The sequence below is a fragment of the Danio rerio genome, chromosome 2 (genome assembly GCF_049306965.1).
Source record: "Danio rerio strain Tuebingen ecotype United States chromosome 2, GRCz12tu, whole genome shotgun sequence".
NCBI classification, from domain to species: Eukaryota; Metazoa; Chordata; class Actinopteri; order Cypriniformes; family Danionidae; genus Danio; species Danio rerio.
In genome coordinates, this window is record NC_133177.1 from 2,897,120 (window position 1) to 2,918,102 (window position 20,983).

General features: G+C 36.7%; 2 protein-coding genes across 4 annotated transcripts in view; one reads left to right on the top strand and one right to left on the bottom strand.

The window, feature by feature from the left end:
• thoc1 (THO complex 1) lies at positions 1–16,917 on the top strand. The gene is given in 21 exon segments (NM_201324.1): positions 1–84; positions 1,896–1,969; positions 3,466–3,526; positions 3,654–3,723; positions 6,759–6,877; positions 7,302–7,350; positions 8,508–8,603; positions 8,681–8,763; positions 8,888–8,961; positions 10,083–10,191; positions 10,282–10,416; positions 10,507–10,607; positions 10,695–10,761; positions 10,844–10,894; positions 11,017–11,087; positions 11,929–12,024; positions 12,179–12,244; positions 12,610–12,693; positions 12,771–12,918; positions 13,611–13,695; positions 16,570–16,917. Coding segments are annotated over 21 exon segments (1,968 nt in total). The 5' UTR covers positions 1–33; the 3' UTR covers positions 16,848–16,917.
• Positions 15,361–20,983, bottom strand: part of usp14 (ubiquitin specific peptidase 14 (tRNA-guanine transglycosylase)) — a 24,936-nt gene continuing 19,313 nt past the window's right edge. Inside the window, 4 exon segments of one of the 3 annotated variants that reach the window (NM_199973.1) lie at positions 16,920–17,639; positions 18,992–19,099; positions 19,184–19,244; positions 19,319–19,450. In NM_199973.1, coding sequence (NP_956267.1) covers positions 17,503–17,639; positions 18,992–19,099; positions 19,184–19,244; positions 19,319–19,450 — 438 coding nt within the window. In that variant the 3' untranslated portion in view covers positions 16,920–17,502. 3 annotated transcript variants of the gene reach the window in all.

The window sequence follows — 20,983 nt, forward strand, 5'->3', positions numbered from 1 at the left end:
AGACCGCGACAGAGGGACAAAGCGCCAGTAAACATGTCTCCTCCGTCTCACTTCGACTTCATTGAAGCCAGAGATAAATTTACGGTAAATTATCAACACAGTCATGTATAAATGTGCTTTTACGTTACCGGGCAATTTTAATATGTAGTTAGTTTTCCATTTTGTCAGATAAGTCGTCTCTCCGACGTCGTATGTTATATTAGGTCTGTCTGTCATAATATGTACGATGTCTTAAAGAGATAGTTCACTCAGAAATGAAATTCTGTCATCATTTACTTCTTTCAAAGCTGTTTGACTTCTGTTAAATACAAAAGAAGATGTTTTAAAGAAAGCTGGAAGCCGATAACCATTGACTTACATTTGTTTTTCCTACTATTGGAGTCAATGGTTACCGGTTTTCAGCATTCTTCACAATGTCTTAAGCTCATATAGAGTTGGAACCGCTTGTAAGCGAACTATGACTTTGTTTGTTATCAGTATTAGTTTTTTCTACTATGAAGTCAATGGTTACAGGTTTTCAGCATTCTTTAAAACATCTTATTTTGTGCTCAACAGAATAAAGACTTTCATAAATGTTTGGAACAACTTGAGGGAGAGTTAATAGTGAGCATATTTTCATTTTTAAGTGAACTAAACTTTAACAACGTTACATTTATCTGTCATTCTGTTGCATATAGTATATTATGATATTTCAATGCGTCATTTTAGCATATTGGGGTAAAGTTGGTTTGCTATTCACATATTCATACGTTCTCTTTAATAATATAGATAAAATTTTTAAAAAGGCTATAAAAAGAATAGAAAAGTAGGGAAATCATATTAACAGCCAATGACTTTGATAGTATAACATTGTTCACTGTCAGTTAAATAGTGCTAATGTTGTGGTGAAGTGATGCATGCTATTCCTGACTAGGCATGGGCCGGTGTAAAATTCTGACGGTATGATAACCTTGGATAAAAGTATCATGGTTTGATGGTATTGTGATCACTGCAGCTCTAAAAGTGTTATTTTTAAATGACTGGGTAAAAAACAAAAACTTTTTTTTCCTCTTTGAACACAAAATATTTTATTTTGAGAAACATTTTGGAACAGTATTCATTGATTTCTGTAATCAGTGAAATGAGTCATTGACTTCTGCTGTCTTCATATGTTTCTAAAACACACATTCCTTTAACGATTTATAATACCATTTTTGGATATCTTTTCTGCTGGACATACTGTTGTGCTAAAAAAACAACCAAAAAATGTAAATGAGCAATTTCACTGTTGTGAAACTCAAAACATAAATTCACATAGAAACTATATGTTAACATTATATTGAAATATCTGTTTATATTTTCCAGAACAACTCACCACAGAGTTATGGCCTCAATCTGTAAACATGTTTTGTACTTTTAAATATAGAGAAATAAGCATGCGTTATGGATGTGACCAAAAGTCTGCGAGTCTGCAGTATACAACATGCTTTGTAGAAATTTTGAGAATTAAACTACACAATCCTCCAAAAAATAATGTTAATCAACAGGATAAGAGTTGCTCTCTATTGAACAAACATGATTGATTTGATTTGACATTTTTGCATTCATGAGGTAAAAGCTTCGTTAAGGATGTGACTTTTTTTCTGTTATGGATGTGACCGATGTGAAATTGTCATGCATGTGACTTTGGTAAATTAAATAAAATTGTTTAAAAACATTGACAGGGACATTTCTGATTATTTCTAAAGTAATTTAAAATACTTGCTTACACAAAAAACGTAGAAACAGTTTCGATATTTTAGTGAAAACTTTTTTTCATGGCAAGGTTGACATTTGCATGGAATAGCTCATATAAAAAACTTACACACACCAAAGTCATTCTGAAATCTTTTTTTTTATTGTGTGTTTTTTTTCAGGTTGCCACTAAAAATGCGGTTGATACCAGGAACTGTAAGCCTCTGACCACCGCTTTCAGTCATCTTCCTGGAAAGTAATACTTGCTTTTTATCATCGTTATCATGTTTTATTCGCAGTTGTGCAGCAGGGATTGGTTTATAATGTGTTTTATATAGTGTTGTCACGATACTGGAATTCGAGACTAGTCTGTACTAAAATTTTAAAAACATACATTTTCCTCGAACATTTAAGCACTGTTGAGCGTGTTCTTAAACAGTGCTGATTTGACATTGTGTTCACATGCTCAACAGAAATGACTGTGATTGGCCATGAAGGTCATCAGTTCACCAAACTCACTGCTGTTTACCGAATGTAAACACCGATACAGGAACACTGGAGCGTTTCAAAGCTGTGAAGATCAGTCGATTCATTAGCAGATTACTTGTATGTCAGCTCATAAACAGACCAGCCAATCTTCACGGCTTTAAAGTGCTCCAGTGTCCCTGTACCTGTAGTTACACCCAGTAAACAGCGGTGAGTTCGGTCACAGTCATTTCTGTTGAGCATGTGAACACTATGGCAAATAAGCGTTGTTTAAAAACGCACTCAAATGTTAATTTTTAAATGAAAATTGACTTTTTTTTATTTCAGTACTGATTGGTATCGAATCCTATTATCGTGACAACACTAGTTTAATATATGTTTCACATTGCAGCTGTGTGTAGAATTTCTAAATCCATGAAAACAAACTTAATTTGTACTTCCACACATTAAAGCTTTAACAGCTTTTAAATTGAAGCAGAAAGACTTAAAGGAGACTTATTATGCCCCTTTATACAAGATTTCAAATAAGTCTGTGATGTCCCCAGAGTGTGTATGTGAAGTTTGAGCTCAAAATACCACACAAATAATGTTGTATAACTCTTGCCTTTTTGATCCTATAATTGTGGCGTTTTGGTGACTGTTTTGGTGACTGCCTGTGTGTCAGCATAGTGACAGATTCAAAAACAAGACTATCGTCCGATGCTAATAATACTGACACTGATTTTAAAATAAATGCTTAAAATAAATTAATGGAATCCACATGGAGACAAGATTCTCACAGAAATCAGTCACGTTTGGTGAAGGAAAAATCATGGTTTGGGGTTACATTCAGTATGCGAGAGATCTGCAGAGTGGATGATCAACATCTACAGCCTGAGGTATCAAGACATTTGTGCTGCCCATTACATTACAAACCACAGGAGAGGGACAATTCTCCAGCAGGATAGCGCTCCTCATACTTCAGCTTCCACATCAAAGCTCCTGAAAGCAACAAAGGTCAAGGTGCTCGATGATTGGCCAGCTCAGTCACCAGACTTGAACATTATTGAACATGAGCATTTTTATATTTAGAAGCTGTTCATGTTCACACAACTGTGTTGAAACCCCTTATAAAAGTGATTTCTGCATAATGGGTCCCCTTTAAAGTGTGTTAAAATTCAGGTTAAATCTGTGGCTTTAGATAGAAGCATAATTATTGATGAATTATAAATTAATATATACTTGTAGATGCATCTGTTAAATTTCATTACGTTTTTTTCCTCCCAGCGAAACGGAGAAAAAGGCCACACTTGATCAAGCTCTGCGTGGAGTTCTGGAAGAGCAGATAGTGAGTCCACAGCTTACTCATTAATATTACCTTTATTTAAAAACAGTAGCGTGCTTGTTTGTTTGTTTGTTTTTTTTTTGTTGTTTTTTTTTGCATACAAGTGAGATGCCAGTATTTTGTTTTGCAGGTGAATCAGAAAGTGAATGTTGACGACTTCCTTTCTTTAATCTACATCAGTATTGATGGTGTGACTGAAGGTATGTTTGTTTGTTTATTGCAGTATGATAATGATTTTCAGTTTTTTTTTTTATGATCCGTTATTATTATGTTGTGGGGCGACATGGTGGCTCATGGTTAGCGCTGTCACCTTCCAGCAAGAAGGTTGCTGATTCAAGCCAGGGCTGGGTCAGTTGGCATTTCTGTGTGGAGTTTGCATATTCTTCCCATGTTGGCGTGGGTTTCCTCCGGGTGCTCCGGTTTCCTCCACAGTCCAAACACATGCGCTATAGGGGAATTGATAAACTAATTTAGCCGTAATGTATGAGTGTGCATGCAAAAGTGTATGGGTGTTTCCCAGTGGGGTTGCAGCTGGAAGGGCATCCACTGCATAAAACATATGCTGGAATAGTTGGCAGTTCATTCCGCCGTGGCAACCCCTGATTAATAAAGGGACTAAACCGAAAAGAAAATGAATGAATTATTATGTTGTTCTGATTCATAGTATCATGAGAAAATGTGATCCATTTTACTTTTAGGATTCTTTGATAAAAATTATTATTATAAATAAAACAAATACATTTATTTACACTCACTCTTGAACAATTTATTGTGATGAATAAATGTAAATATGTTTTGATGGTACTTTTGAATGGTATTGTTGTATAAGTTTCCCTAACTGACACAAATAATAATAACAATAATAATACATTTTTCTTAAGCAGATCATGATATTAGAATATTTGAAGGATTATGTGACATAGCCCCTTTCACACATACAGACCTTTCCGGAAAATTGCCGGCAATTTTCCGGAAAGCTTGTATGTGTGAACAGGTCCTTTTTGAAAATACCGGTAAATTCGTTCTGGCTATTTTCCGGAAAGAGAAGTTGTAACATTACCGGCAATTTGCCGGAATGCTGCGCTGTGTGAATGCAGAAGGAAGATTCCCGTAATAAGCGCGTGCACGTCTAGAACGTGCTGACGTGAGACGTCTGCTTTAGCCAATCACAACAGTCAGACGCATTTACGTGCGCGCGGTTTGTGAGAATAAAAACCTTTGAATATTTTTCCAGACACATTTAGCTGCTAGAAGTTAGTCAGATCACGTTTACATGTTCTTCTTTATGCCAACTGTGTAAATAATCATCGATGAGGTGCTTATGATAAGCCGTTGTTTGTTTACCTTCAAGCTTTGCGTGTGCCTGTGAAACAGCCTGTGAGCGCCTGCACACACACATATTGTGAACATCTCGACATGAGAAAGTGATCCTGCGAAAGTTGTTCACAATATTGATCATCCACAGAGTTTGTAATGTAGTCAAATGTTTACAAATACAAGCGCAGCCGTTTAAAGCTCATTTGTGGTGAATGATGTCAGAATTTACCGGTATTTTGCGATGGATGTGTGAATGCTCTTTTCCGGAAAATTTCCGTAACGTCCTCGCCTGTGTGAGCAGCGCTTTTTTTGAATATACAAGTAAAGTCGTTCCGTAAATTTTCCAGATATTTACCGGTATCACTGTGTGAAAGGGGCTGAAGACTAATGCTGTGTTCACACCAGACGCGGAACGCACGGATAAATCACGCTATTCCAGGGTTTTTCAAAGTCTAAGACAGTGGGACAACTTATCCATTGGCGCCCCCCTCCTCCCAAACACGCACCAAACACACACACACACACACATATATATATATATATATATATATATAAAGACACAGACAGATGTCAGACTGTTAACTCACTTTTATCATCATTTGCATGAAAGTGCATTTATTTACAGAGTAATAAGTATTTTAATGTAACGTTTTTAAAACTAGGATGATGGTTCAATATGAATAGAACAGATCCAAGAACTGTCCATCCCAGTCAAAACAGTCGAAGTTTAGCGGGTCTCATGCTGTCATTAGCCACAATATCTTGACAAACCACACATAAAGGTCGTGGTTCATCAGCTGGTCCTGTCCACGTAAATCCTAAACTCAAATACTGATCATCATATCGTCGTCTTTTGGGTTTAAGCCCTGAACTTAAAGGCTTTGAATCAGGGGGGGTCTCAGAAACCGATCCATTGTATTAGCAGGCATATATTGGCGGGCTTGCCAAACAGAAGCGGATTCACAGCTATGGCCTTCTGGGTAAAAACGATTTTCTTATTTTAGACGTATTATTTTTTTAGCTTTGTTTAATTAAAACGTTTAAATATAATAAAAATACATATAATAATTAAACTTAATAATTATTGTTTTATTATATTATATATTTTCCCGCACCTCCCCTGACATGCTCTGGCGTTCCCCTGGGGAGGCGCGCCTCACACTTTGAAAACCCCTGGTCTATTCGCACGTAAATAGCCGCATAAACATTTGAGTTTACTCACTTCTTTCTCACATCAAATTCTCTTCAAAACAGCAGTGGATTCACATCATGGACGGGGCTTTTGTCTGCCCGGTGACTCTAGCTTGATTGCTAAATGGCTAACATCGATTTTATGAAGAAAATAGCTGTGTTTATGTCCTCAATGAAGGCTGAAAAACAGTGTCGATACGTTTCCGAGTCCACTAGATCCTTTCAGAGGTGCATCGAGCTCTGTGAGCTCATCAACTCCTCCAGAAACCTAAACCTAACAATCATGCCCCCACAAAAGCAAGCTCCTGATTGGTTAACGCGGCGCACCAAAATTGCACCAAGCCATTCGCGCATATTACGCTGCGGGATGTCTATTCGGGCATTTACATCCAATTAACATGTAAATCACATGCACTTGATGCTCCTTTCACATATGGTGTGACCACAGCATTTTAATGCTTGAAATTCAGCTTTAAACTAACTGCAATTTCAGCTGTTTTTATTCAATTTTAAACTACATTAGATAAAATAGCATTAATCTATTATTGACATAACAATTCAGTTTAACATTAACTGTGTTTTTTTTTAATGAAATTTAATGCAGCCATTGTGAGCAGAATAAGTTTGTTATCATTTTTTTTTTCACTTCGACATGTGGGTTGGTGGTGTGGAGTATATGAAAACTGATTTGCAGATAGTCATTTTTGCATTGATTGTGTGCATAAAGGCATCTGCTCTGCTACCACTCCTTTCCTTCTGCTGGGAGATGTGCTGGACTGTCTGCCTCTGGATCAGTGTGACAAAATCTTCTCCTTTGTCGAAGAAAACGTATCTACTTGGAAGTCTGTAAGTTTCAAATTTTTACTTGATGCTAGTTATGCTGTAAATTTGGATTTCCTATCTTTTACATCAACATTTAAAACTTCCACTATTGGTGAATAACGCATTCTGCTTGAGTTAAAGGTTTCTATTTACAAATAAGAAAGAAAATCTAAAACATTTTGAAACTTAACGGGAATGGTATTAAAACATTTATAATTTTTTGCATGAAATTAAAACTCTGCTGATATAAAGTATAATTTAACATTTTAGAAAGATTGTCATAATCTATATTGTAGTTCATTATAATAAATAAAGGCATCATTTAAATTGAAAGAAGACATTTAACTAAATGCTTCGATAAATCAACTTTGTTGTCATTATTGAGCTTAACCACTTATTTACCACTTGCTGCTATGTTATTTATGTTTGCCTTTGTTTCTTCTTACAGAACACATTTTACTCTGCTGGGAAAAACTACTTGTTAAGGATGTGCAACGGTGAGATTCAAATATTATTTATGTTTACAGTCTGAATCACTTTAAAACATTTTGAACTTGTCTGCTTTTGGCCATTTGCAAAGGTAGTTGAGGTCAGTTTAAGTCTGGTTATTTATTGTGAACTGTAATCAAGAAAGGTTTTTCTTATGGACTTAATAGAAAAAGGAAGTACAGACAAATATAAATTCAAATTTGTTTAATTGGTTTAAATTCAAATTCGGTTTAATTGTTTTGTACTCTAATTGGGTTTAGTCTGTCTTTATTCGAATTTGGTTTAACCGGTTTAAATTCGAATTTGCTGTAGCGATTTAAATTCAAATTTAGCTTAATAGGTTTAAATTTGAATTTGGTTTAATCGATATAAATTTGAACTCGGTTTAATCGATTTAAGTTAGAATTTGGCATAACGGGTTTAAATTTGAATTTGGTTTAATGGGTTTAAATTTGAATTCAGTTTAACCAGTTTAAATTCAAAATTGGTTTAATCAGTTTAAATTCGAATTTGGTTTAATCGGTTTAAATACGAATTTGGTTTAATAAGTTTAAATTCGAATTTGGTTTAATCAGTTTAAATTCGAATTTGGTTTAATCGGTTTAAATACGAATTTGGTTTAATAAGTTTAAATTCGAATTTGGTTTAATCAGTTTAAATTCGAATTCGGTTTAATCGGTTTAAATACGAATTTGGTTTAATCGGTTTAAATACGAATTTGGTTTAATCGGTTTAAATTCGAATTTGGTTTAATGGGTTCAAATTTGAATTGGGTTTAATGGGTTTAAATTCGAATTTGGTTTAATCGGTTTAAATTCGAATTTGGTTTAATCGGTTTAAATTCGAATTTGGTTTAATCGGTTTAAATTCGAATTTGGTTTAATCGGTTTAAATTCGAATTTGGTTTAATCGGTTTAAATACGAATTTGGTTTAATCGGTTTAAATTCACATTTGGTTTAATCGGTTTTAATTTGAAATTGGTTTTATGGGTTATAATTCATATACGGTTTAATCGGTTTAAATTTGGTTTAATCATTTTTTATTAAAATTTGGTTTAATCTGTTAAAATTCTAACAAATATAATATACAGCTTATTATAAACTCTCAACTCCCACATGTCTTCAGACAGTAGAGAATTAATGTTATCCTTGTGTTTGTCTGTAGACCTCCTCAGAAGACTCTCTAAATCTCAGAACACGGTGTTTTGTGGACGAATCCAGCTGTTTTTAGCACGTCTCTTCCCCCTGTCGGAAAAATCAGGTATCTGTTTTACATTGGGTATTTATTTAGCTGTTATTTTTGACTAAGCTGCTAAAGATTTTGCTCCTGCACTACAGGACTAAACCTACAGAGCCAGTTCAACCTTGATAACATCACAGTGTTCAACAAAAATGAGCAGGACAGCACACTGGGACAGCAGGTAATGCAAATGTTCACTTTCATTTGCTTAATATGTTTCTTTTTTGCGAAACGAAAAGATCGTCTTGCACCTAAAACACTAGGGTAATGGTTTCTTCATTAATGTCAGACTTTTTTTTTCTCAGCACACAGAGGTTAAGGAGGAAGGAATGGATGTGGAGGAGGGAGAAATGGGGGATGAAGATGCTCCTGCTCCAAGGTAAAAAAAAATATTTTTACAACCCATTAGCCTGACTGGGGCTGAGGCGATATTCATGGCCATTTTGTCAGTAAAGCCGGTTCTTGTGATCCTTGCACATTTAGATGAAGCCGAGTTTACAACAGACTCGTAGTACACTGAAAATCGGTTTAAATTCGAATTTGGATTAATCGGTTTAAAATCAAATTTGGTTTAATTCGAATTCAGTTTAATTTCGAATTTGTCTAAGTGGTTTAAATTCAAATTTGGCTAAATCAGTTTAAATTTAAATTTGGTTTAATCGATTTAAATTCACATTAAGTTTAATTTGATTAAGTTCAAATCCGGTTTAATTGGTTATATTCGATTTCGGTTTAATCGGTTTGTATTCACATTTGGTTTAACTAGTTTAAATTCGAAATTGATTTAACCAGTTTAAATTGGAATGTGGTTTAATTGGTTTAAATTCGCATTTCGTTTAATCGCTTTAAATTCAAATGTGGTTTAATGGGTAATAATTGGAATTCGATTTAATCGGTTTAAATTTGAATTTGGTTTAATGGGTAACAATTTGAATTTGGTTTAATCGGTTTAAATTTGGTGTAATCGGTTTGTGTTTGAATTCGGTTTAATCGGTTTATATTCAAGTTCTGTTTAATAGACTTAAATTTGAATTTAGTTTAATCGGTTAAAATCGGGTTGATTTAAAATTTATTCTGACTAAATTCAAATTTGGCTTAATCATTTTGTTTTCAAATTCAGTTTAATCGGTTTGTAATTGAATTCAGTTTCATCAGTCTTAATTCAAATTTAGTTTAATTGGTCTTAATTCGAATTCGATTTAATAATAATAACTTATAATATAATATAATAAATAATAATAATAAATAACTTTGCATCACTTCTTAATGAACTACAGCTGTGATTTTTCCCATTAGATAAAAAGTTTATCAGTTATGCGCAGAAGGTTTTTTTTATCCGCATTTTCAAAATATACGCATCTTGCCATTCCTAATAAGCTTCTCTATGTAATTGTGCATAAAAATAGGCAACTGGAAACATAGCTAGTCTTGCTTTTATACTTCATTTGTACAGTTATTACACGCTTTCGTTCCAGTCTAATTCAGGTTTTTGTTTTGTAGCTCCATTCCTATTGACTACAACTTGTACAGAAAATTCTGGACCCTGCAGGACTATTTCAGAAACCCTGTTCAGTGCTACGACAAGTTCTCCTGGATGACTTTCATTAAGGTATTTAATCAACTTGAGGAAACTTCTCAGAAACATCTGAAGGAGAAAGTGTTGTGTTTTTAACATCTGCTGTTGGTGTTCTCTGCGCAGTATTCAGATGAGGCGCTAGCCGTCTTCAAGAGCTTTAAACTGGATGACATGCAGGCGTCGAAGAAAAAGCTGGAGGAGATGAGAACCTCTTCTGGAGATCATGTCTATTTTGCCAAGTTCCTGACCAGTGAGAAAGTTGGTTCTTCCAGTTTTGTTTTTCATTCTTCATTTTTTGCTCCGCACATTGAACCGTTAACTCATGATGAATTTCTCATCTTTCTGCAGTTGATGGATCTTCAGCTGAGCGACAGCAACTTCAGAAGACACATTCTCCTGCAGTACCTCATCCTCTTCCAGTATCTCAAGGGCCAGGTCAAGTTTAAGAGGTGAGTAAGTTGTAAAAAAATAAAGTTTTCCACGATTTTCTCAATCTTTTTTATTTTTTTATTATTTTATTTCTTGCAATGTTTCAGTTCCAGCTGTGTTTTGAATGACGATCAATCTTTGTGGATCGAGGACACAACCAAACTAGTCTATCAGGTTAGTTTTGGCCTATCACTGATTGGAGGATTTCTACAAATGAATTATTAATCACACTGTCACCTCCTTTTTTCATTTGCAGTTGCTGAAAGAAATCCCTCCAGATGGGGACAAGTTTGGATCAATGGTTGAAGTAAGTCGTATCTGCGAATTATACACGCGTATAGACTTAAGTGTTCTCTTATAATAAATGCATAAAGAAATATCAGCTTCTGACTTCAAGTATTGTTCATTTATTGATCATTTCTCCTACAGCACATCCTGAACACAGAGGAAAACTGGAACTCTTGGAAAAATGAAGGCTGTCCGAGCTTTGTGAAGGAGAGGTATTAAACACAAGTGCAGTTATTGTGCTCATGCAACAAGCGTAATGAAGAATCAGGCCCCGTTTACACTAATATGTTTTAGTTTTGAAACACAAACGTTTTGGCTACGGTTACACCTTCCGTCCACACTACCTTTGAGTTACCAAGTGCTGAAAACTGAGTATTTTGGAAAAGTTGCCATTTCTGTGCGGAGTTTGCATGTTCTCCGGGTGCTCCGGTGTCCCCCACAGGGTAGGATAAACCGGCCGTTGTGTGTGTGTGTGTGTCTGTGTGTGTGTGTGTGTCTGTGTGTGTGTGTGTGTGTGTGTGTGTGTGTGTGTGTGTGTGTGTTATCTGCTGCATAAAACATAAGCTGGATAAATTTCCGGCTTATTTCACTGTGGCGACCCCAGATTAACAGAGGGACTAAGCCGAATGAAAATGACTAATATAATATGATAAATATAATTAATATAATAAATATAATATAATATACTAAAATATAATTAATATAATAAATATAATATTATATAATAAATAAAATTTCATATAAGTAAATATAATATAAATATAATATAATAAATATAATATAATAAAATATAATTAATGTAATATAATATTATATAATAAATAAAATTTTATATAAGTAAATATAATAAATATAATATTATAAAATATAATATAAATAATATAATATAATAAAATATAATTAATGTAATATAATATTATATAATGAATAAAATTTTATATAAGTAAATATAATAAATATAATATTATAAAATATAATATAAATAATATAATATAATACAATATAATGTAATAAAATACAATATAATATAATATATACTGTTGTTTCTCTCAGACCCGCAGAGACTAAACCCATCCGGCCCAGCAGGAAGAGACAAGCACCAGAAGACTTCTTGGGGAAGGGCCCTGATCGCAAAATCCTGATGGGAAAGTAAGACAACATTTGACTACAGTGTGTCTAACGGTTCATTTACACATCATTAGGGTGACCCGCCGCAAACTGTCCAATATAGGGTATTCAGTTCTTAAGAATTTGATTCAGATCATATTTTTAGTTCATTTCTGCTGTTCTTGATCATCAACAGCGACGAGCTCACGAGGCTCTGGAATCTGAACCCCGACAATATGGAGGCCTGCAAGTCAGAAAACAGGTTTGTGTTTGCTAAACAATTTACTTAATGGGATAGTTCACTCAAAAATCAAGATTTACTCCTTTTTACTCATCTTCGAGTGTTTCCAAACCTCTAAGGTTGTCTTTTATCTGTTGAACACGAAAGAATATACTTTGAAGAATGCTGGAAACCGGTAACCATTGACTTGCATAGTAGGAAAAACAATAGAAGTCAATGGTTACTGGTGTTTACCATTCTTCAAAATATCTTCTTTAGTGTACAACAGAAGAAAGAAACTCGTTAAGGATTGGAACCACTTGCCTAAATAAAAAATTAAGTGAACTATCCCTTTATTAATAATAATGACAGTAAAGATTTGGCATTAACGCATGTTTTGTTTAAAGGGAATTCATGCCGTCACTGGAGGATTTCTTTGAAGAAGCCATCGAACAGGCAGATCCAGCAAACATGGTGGAGGACGAATACAAGTACAGTGATTTTTACTCATTCAGAATCACAAAGAAAGCAAGAAGCACGTGTTATATTGAGTTTTTCCTCTTTTTAGAGTCGTGCGAAACTCAAACTACGGTTGGCGAGCGCTGCGCCTGCTGTCCAGGAGGAGTCCGCACTTCTTCCAGCCCACAAACCAGCAGTTCAAGAGTCTGGCCGACTATCTGGAGAACATGGTCATCAAACTGGCCAAAGAGCTGCCCGTGAGTGGACACATCCTGACCCAACACTACAATAACACAGTAATAGGGAGAGTTCGCTTACAAATGAACGGTCTGTCACCGTTTACTCTCCAAACCGTTAGCAGATTCTTCTTCTGTTGATAATTAAAGAAGATGTTTTGAAGAATGTTGAGAACTGAAAATTTTGACTTCCATAGTAGAAAAAACAAACAATGGAAGTCAATGGTTACTGGTTCAGCTTTCTTCAGAATATCTTAATTGTAATTATATATAATGAGTATTATACATTAATATATATATTTTGACTTTGAGTAAATGTTAATATTTGCTTTATTCCTTAAGTTTGAGAACGTTTGAGTTATTCCATCAATTATTGTTTTGTTTAAGGTAAACATTAGTATTGTGTCGTCTATAAAATAAATATTAACGCATCTGAAAACGTGGCAGCTTTATTTTTGTGCAACATTTTATTTGATATGGAGAAGAAATGTCATCTGTGGTTTACAGAAGTGAACTTTGATAAAATTGTGTATTTGGTAAATTGTAATTTGGTAAATTTTAATAAGTTCTGGTAAAAATTAGTATGTTTTTTTTAACTAGTTGTTTATTTTAAACATTATTGACTTGCATTGATATATAAATCACATCTGTAAATTTAAATAGAACTTTATTTACTTATTTTATGCAAAAACGTGAATCTTTTGTTTTAACAGAAAGACATTCCTTCTGAGGTGATTAAAACCGGAGAGGAGGATGATGATGAGAATGGAGATAACCTGCTGAAGGACAGTAATGACAGTGAGTTTCTGCTGCTTTTCTGATTAAACATTGAACATTTTTAGCGCTTTTGACTTCCCTCGCATTCTGTTCCATTCAAGTAGCAGCTCTATTAACTACACAGAAGACGGTGGAAAAAATAAATCCTGTTTGCCTGCTTTTTGTGTATAAAGCATCGTCATGGAAAACTGCTGCAAAGGTCAACTGTAAAAAAATTTGTAAAAGTCTTGTTTCTAGTCCAAATATCCACAACAGGGGTTCTCAAACTCGGTCCTGGAGGGTCAGTGTTCTGCAAAGTTTAGCTCCAATCCCAATCAGACACACCTGGGCTCGCTAATCAAGCTTTTACTAGGCTTTCTAGAAACATCCCTGCAGTTGTATTGAGGCAAGTTGGAGCTAAAATCTGCACCCCTGATCTATAAATTAATAAATCGGTAAGCAATTTCTATACCAGTAGTGCCCAAGCTGGATCCTGGAAGGTCAGTGTCCTGCAGATTTTGGCTGTTTCTCAATTCCAAGAACGCAGAGAGCAGACTTGTGTTCTTGTGGAGAGCGGTCTTGCCTGGTGTCCTCTGAAGAACGAACTCGGGAGACCGCGAGAACAGAGAACGCGTACTGTGAGGAATGAGATGCTGCGTTCTTCCTGATGGTCACATGACCTTCACGTGTTTTAAATGGAAATTATTTAAACATTACAGCCTTCATACAAAGATTTGTTTTTCCTCTTTTTAAAATATATACTTTGCATAAAAACATTATAAATATACTCTGCACAATATAAATAAACACATTTTAATACGAATTTCAGCAAACAAACACCCTTAATGTGTTTATATTAAGACGTCCATGCTAATGTTTACTTTCACAGTTTCATTCAGGGAAATTCCGGAGGTAAATAAGTGATATCTATGAACTTTAATAATAAATCTAAATAAAATGCTGCGCTTCCCACCTCCAGTCGCAATGACTTCTGGGACTTCCAGAGCGAGTTCGGTGCTCAAGTCTGCATCGGTGCATCCTCTATCAAGAACACATCCGGCAACCGTCACGCGTCTTCCGTACTTGAGTATTGGAACTGGACTTTGGCTGCTGATGATGACGTTACACGAGAATGCAAGACCGCTGAAGAACGCATATTGAGAAACAGCCTTTAGCTCCAACTTACCTCAACACACCTGCAGGGATGTTTCTAGAAAGCCTACTAAGAGCTTGATTAGCGAGCCCAGGTGCGTCTGATTGGGACTGGAGCTGAAATCTGCCAGACGCGGACACCGACTCTCCAGGACTGAGATTGAGAACCCCTGTTCTAAATTAATAAAAAAAAAAAATTTTCTTGAAATAAGTTTTTAAAAAAAAAACAATTTTATTTTTTTTCTCCTAACAAGCAGAATAATCTGTCAGTGCAGTAAGTCGTTTTCAGTTTGATTGATTCTCACAGAATGCATTTATCCTTGTTATTCTATGTAAATGTGCTTGATCATTATGTTCGCGTCTTTTTTTAAGTGTTTTGTGACTTTTACACGCAGTGCTGCTAATCGATGTCTGTTCAAAAGTAGTGGACCAATCAGAAGAGCTCAGAGGCAGGGCAAGCACTACAAGCTTCTGTTTACAGTAGCAAGCTAGCATGACAACATCTGTATTTGACATTAAAGGTCCCATGAAATTAAGGTGTTTTTTTTTTTATTTATGTTAGTCTTAAGGACCAAAACATGTATTTTAAGGACCCTAATGTTTTTTTATTTTTTTTTTTAAAGAATGGGGCAAAGATAATGTACATATGAAATCAAAACTAACCATGTCGATTTTGTTAGCTTGCATTGCTAGTTTTGTGGTGAACAATTCATTAAGAATTGCATGTCATTAAGAAAAACTAAAATAGTTTGCCCTGAGATCAAAATCTGAAAATGCACTTCCTGTTTGTTTCCAGTTAAATTCTTAGAATAGGTCTGTTGTAGGTATTGGGTGTGGCTAACATACTTAACCACGCCCTCCAGCTGTCAGTCAACAAACAGAAATAAGGAAGAGGAGTCTGTTAGATTATATTAACTCTCCCCAAACCCTTTTCCCTATCTTTTTGAATGAAACGCCTACTGTACTACATCCAATCAGCTCGCAGCAGAAAATATGCCACGCCCATTGTTTTCTCATTTAATATTCCATTTCTCTAGAGCAGTGGTTCTCACAGTGGGGGTCGGGACCCCTTGAGGGGTCGCGGAACAATGAAGGGGGGTCGCCTGGTGATTTCCAAAAATCTACTTATTATTATTATTATTATTAGGCCATAAGAATTACCATATTTTAGTCGTTTATAGTTACTATAGCAGCTTATTTACTTGTTCTATTGGATTGCGTCCCCAGGGGTAATTACATTATATTAAAGACAGCAATAGCGTCAGATTGATTTTTTTAACACCAGGTTAAACTTTCTGGCCCATTTACAGCACTGAAATACATTTAAAAAATTAAACGAAGAATAGACTTTGGTCTATTGGTGTGTGTGTGTGTGTGTACCATTGCATGCAAGGTTTCTGTATTTATAACAACCTCAGAGGATATTGGGGGTCGCGAGTCACTGTCATTGTTATTTTAGGGGTCGCGGGCTGAAAAGTTTGGGAAAAAGGTGGCCAACCCTGTTCCTGGAGAGCCTCCTTCCTGCAGATTTCAGTTGCAACCCTTATCAAACACACCTGCCTGTAATTATCACGTGGTGTTCAGGTCCTAATTAATTGGTTCAGGTGTGTTTGATATGGGTAGCAACTGAAATGTGCAGGAAGGAGGCTCTCCAGGAACAGGGTTGGCCACCCCTGCTCTAGAAACTGCATCACAATAAGGAAAAAATGGTCGCAGCTTCCAGTTCATGCAGACTTTAAGTAAACGTTTTTACTTTTCCTCCAGGTCCCAGCATTCAAAGCAAAGCCGTGACCAACAGCCAAATGGACGAAATCGCAGCAAAGCTCGGCTCCCAGTGGAAAACACTGGCGGATCATCTGGAAATGAGTGACAAGGAGATCAGAGTGATCGAGTCGGACAGCGAGGATGTGGATCTACAGGCCAAAATGCTCCTGGTGGCCTGGCAGGACCGAGAAGGCTCCCAAGCAACGATGGAGAGCCTGGTCACGGCCCTGAACGCAGCCGGTTTCAACAACATCGCAGATAATCTGAGCGAAACATAACGAAAGCGTCTCCTTTTGGTTTTAAACTGTTTTATGTGTGCTTCTGGAATAAACCATCATTTGAAATGAATCTATTTGTAAAAAATGTTTGTCAGTGGCTTTATTTTCACACCGTTTGTGAACAGCGAGCAGTCAATAACAAAGAATTCTCCCTCGTTTTTCTCTGATTGTATTTAGGGACAGATGAGTTTACATTTGCTGCATGGTAGGCTAGAAGACAGAAGCAGTGACTGAGCATAAAGACATCCTCAAAGTGCTTCCATATCAGATCAGCCATCGATTATTACACTTCAATCTACACAACACACGTCCTCGCGAGCCTCGGGTTTCTTTGGATGAGTTCAACCTCCATTTTAGGTCAAGAAGATCTTTTAATACGGTCACTACTTCTCCCGGGATGCTGTCTATTGAGTGGACACAGGCTTAAAAATGCATATAGAAAACATTACAAATCAAAAATAAAGTCCAATTAAGGATCATCAGGTCCAGCGATCTTTCCTCCGTGAAAGGGAGGGAAAACCCCCCTCAACCGACATGCCGCTTGTGTTGATGCGGTTTAGAAAATATTAAGGTCATGTTTTTAAAGACACGAGAAATTTATTTTGCACATCTATACAGACAGTGCTCTGAAATGGCATTTACGGTTTCTTCAGCGTTACTCGAGCATTTCCAGACGTCGAGGGCCGTACAGCAGGACGTACGCTATATGCCAGTCTCCACCTCCGGACAGCTTCAAGATGTCCTCTGGCGTCACCACGCTGACTTTATCATCGTCAAACTTCACCCATTCGTCTGTTCGGAGAGAAAGAGAAGAGGATTAGATTACAAAGCAAGAGGAGAGCTGCTGTCTAATCTTAAAGGGTCACGAAACACCAAAACACATGTGTTTGAGCTGTTGACAGTCGTATATGTGTCCCACACTGCTAAAAACACTATTAGGACACCTATATTTCACTAAAAAGTGTAAATTGGTTGTTTTTGCGTTATTTTAAGCAAATTCGTACTTCCGGTTTGAAGCGAATTTTTGAAACTGCGTCACGGTCATGAGATAATAGCCTGTATTCCAGCGTGCAGACTGGACGTCTGTGCCAGAGTGTGTCTTATTACGTCTTACAGTGTGCTGCATTAATGCATGAGTAAGGCTTGGTTTAAACCAATCAGCGCGCTCTATTGTGCCACTTCATTAATATTTATTACTGTCACGGTGTTTATACGACAGAGACGCCACGTTGTGTTGGCAAAACAAGCGTGAAGTGTTGCTTTTATAGTTTGCTGCAGTTAAGTTTTGTTTTCATTTTCTCTCTGTGAGAGCGCAGCTGGAGTCACGTGTGGATTAACAGTGTACGCGACGCTCGACAACAATAACTTACGTGTCTAAGGAGGATTATTGTTTACCTGAGAGCTGTTCTCATCTGCAAACGCTGAGATCCGGATTCGCTTGTAGTCTCCTCTTAATAAAGACGCGGCTCTAGTTGCTGGTGATTGTCCTGTCTCTACAGATTTGGTAAGTGAGCGACCAGTGCTCTTTGTTTATTCAGTTTGTTCGTATCGAACAAACTATTGCACAGAGTGTAAACATGTTAGCACCACAACCAAACTTAAACCTTGTGTAGGATTTTTACCGCATTTTGTGACCGGAATAACACACGCGGCTTTGACGCTACCTGCCGTGTGCATCTAAGTTTCTGGGAAATGCGGAGGTTTTTTTCTCTCATTCGCCGTGCGGTATCAAACATTGCATGAAAAATACACGCTTAGAGCAGTTCCTCGAATCAAATATCTCGTTTGTCGCGAGGGACATGAATGAATTCCCTGAATGAAAGAGCCAAACTGCAGTTAAAGTCCAACATTTAATAATTTGACAAATAATTCGACTACAGATGCCCATGTAAACACAGTCGCGTGCCCAAATAGACACTCCCACACCGTGCCTCTTTTCGTCCTCCGACACTCCCCCCTAAACAGAGCTGGACACGCCCACTTTTCTGGCTTTTTCCAAAGTAGAGGTGTGAAAACACCCTGCTGAAACGAGGGGGTTTCATGGCCCTTTAAAGGGCCATGAAAAGGGTGACATGTTTCTCTCTATAATTAATGAGGCTAATAAACACGAATTGAGTGTTCAATAGATATTGTTGATACTTGACCTTCTTTCCTTTTAACCCAGGCGACATAATGGCCAGATGAGCTGGATCGGCCCTGATGCGTCAGAACAGCTTGCAGTTCATAGTAGCCACTGTTGTTGGAGCCCAAGTCTATGGAGAGACGTTTATATATTATTATTTCCCGTTTCAGAAGCGACATGAAAACACTCTTGATCCTCTGCATTAAGCACTTACCATCGGGAAAACTAAAAGGTTCATATTTTGTCTCCTTTAGAGCACCAGGCTTCTTATTCGGCTGTTGAAGAACAAGAAAATGTTATTGACTTCCTAGAAGGATTTTAAAACAATGCTTGAATTGCGATCACTTGCTTCAGACTGCTGTTGCTTCTCCAGTTTCTTGTCCTCCATCTCCTTAAACTTGGACCTCAGAGAAACCATCTTCTCCTGCAGCTCAGATGTGCACAGCTCGTACACGTCCAGCATAAGAGGAAACTTGACATCCTGACGCAGACATATGCAAATGATCAGAGAAGAAAAGAGTTCATTGAATCAGTAGCTGGGTCCATTTAAAGATGCTAATTTTATTAATGGGCAAAGCTGGAATATTGCAAAAAAAAAATATGCGCATAAAGCAGCGTTTCCATCTAATGAGTCAAAGAGAATAAAATGGGCATGTCCTGATAAACTGGAGACAAATATCAGAAAGGAAAATTTAGTTGGTGTGGTAGGAAAAGCCACCGTGCTTGATTTTCCTTCTCTAATAAATGAGTTGCGCCTTAGAAGACGAAATGCAATGAACGCAATGCGGTGGCTTTTAAAGGTGTAAGACTCAAGACAGTTCTGGAGGTAGTAATATAATAATTAGGGGTGTCACGATTTTGATTTTTAATCGAAATTGCTCGAAATTTATGCGCAATTTCGATTATCGAATCAAAAAACAGAATCGCCAATGCTGCCACGCCCCCATATCACGTCAGCTTGGCAGGCTTGTTGAAGTGCTTGTTAAACTGCAGAAGCAGGAGACCCGTCGACAGAACTTAAACCCTCTCCTCTTTCAATGAAGTCGCCGGTGTGGAAGCATTTTGGATTTCCAGTGAGTTATGTTGACAACAATACACAGTTTTGCATGCTCTGCTATGTACGTATTACGTACGGTTCGTCCGATAGACGCGCCCCCCGTTGCAAATCCGCTCGTGAAAAGTACACACTCAGGCCCTGTTTACACTGTCTGTGTTTTTAAATGGCATTTTATAATGACAACGATTTGACATCCACAGTGGCGTGTAGCATTTCTGAGCAGCCCTCCTTCCTCTCTACCTCTGAAAATGCACATCACGTGACCACACACACACAGACGCACACACAGCCATGCGCTCGAGACAGCAGGTCCAGGCAGTCAGAGGACTGCTTCAATCTTTCACTCACTTGTACTTAGTCATTTTAGCGAACACCTCAGATACTGTTGGCTGGTTCCTGTTGGTTGTGCGTCTTTTTTACCGACGCCATTATAACGACACAGATCACTGCCTATTCACGAGTCCCGCAGAAAAAGTGATTGACAGGTGGTAATTATGTGTGTAACTTGCCTTTATTCATTTACTGTATGATTTGTTTATGGGTAAAACAAAGACCATGCAGGTCAGGTAGTTTAAACGGTAGGCTGCAAATAATTAATTGGTCAATAATAAATTAATTATTCATAATCGAAAATCGAATCGTGCCTTTAGAATCGAAAATTTAATTGAATCGAGGATTTGGAGGATCGTGACACCCTTAATAATAATAATAATAATAATAAAAATAATAATAATGAACTACTGTGATGACAGACTTTAGCTGAGGGATTTTAGAACGAGCAAAACAAAAAATTTGAGATGTTTCACAATGTGCTCGAAACGCTGCAAAGTCCTTCATACCCATTTATCTCATCACATGATCTGATGAAACAAAATCATATGCTGGAATTTATTCAGTAAATGTGTTTCCATCATATTTTATGCACATTTTTGTCTTATCAGATATAATACTACTCTG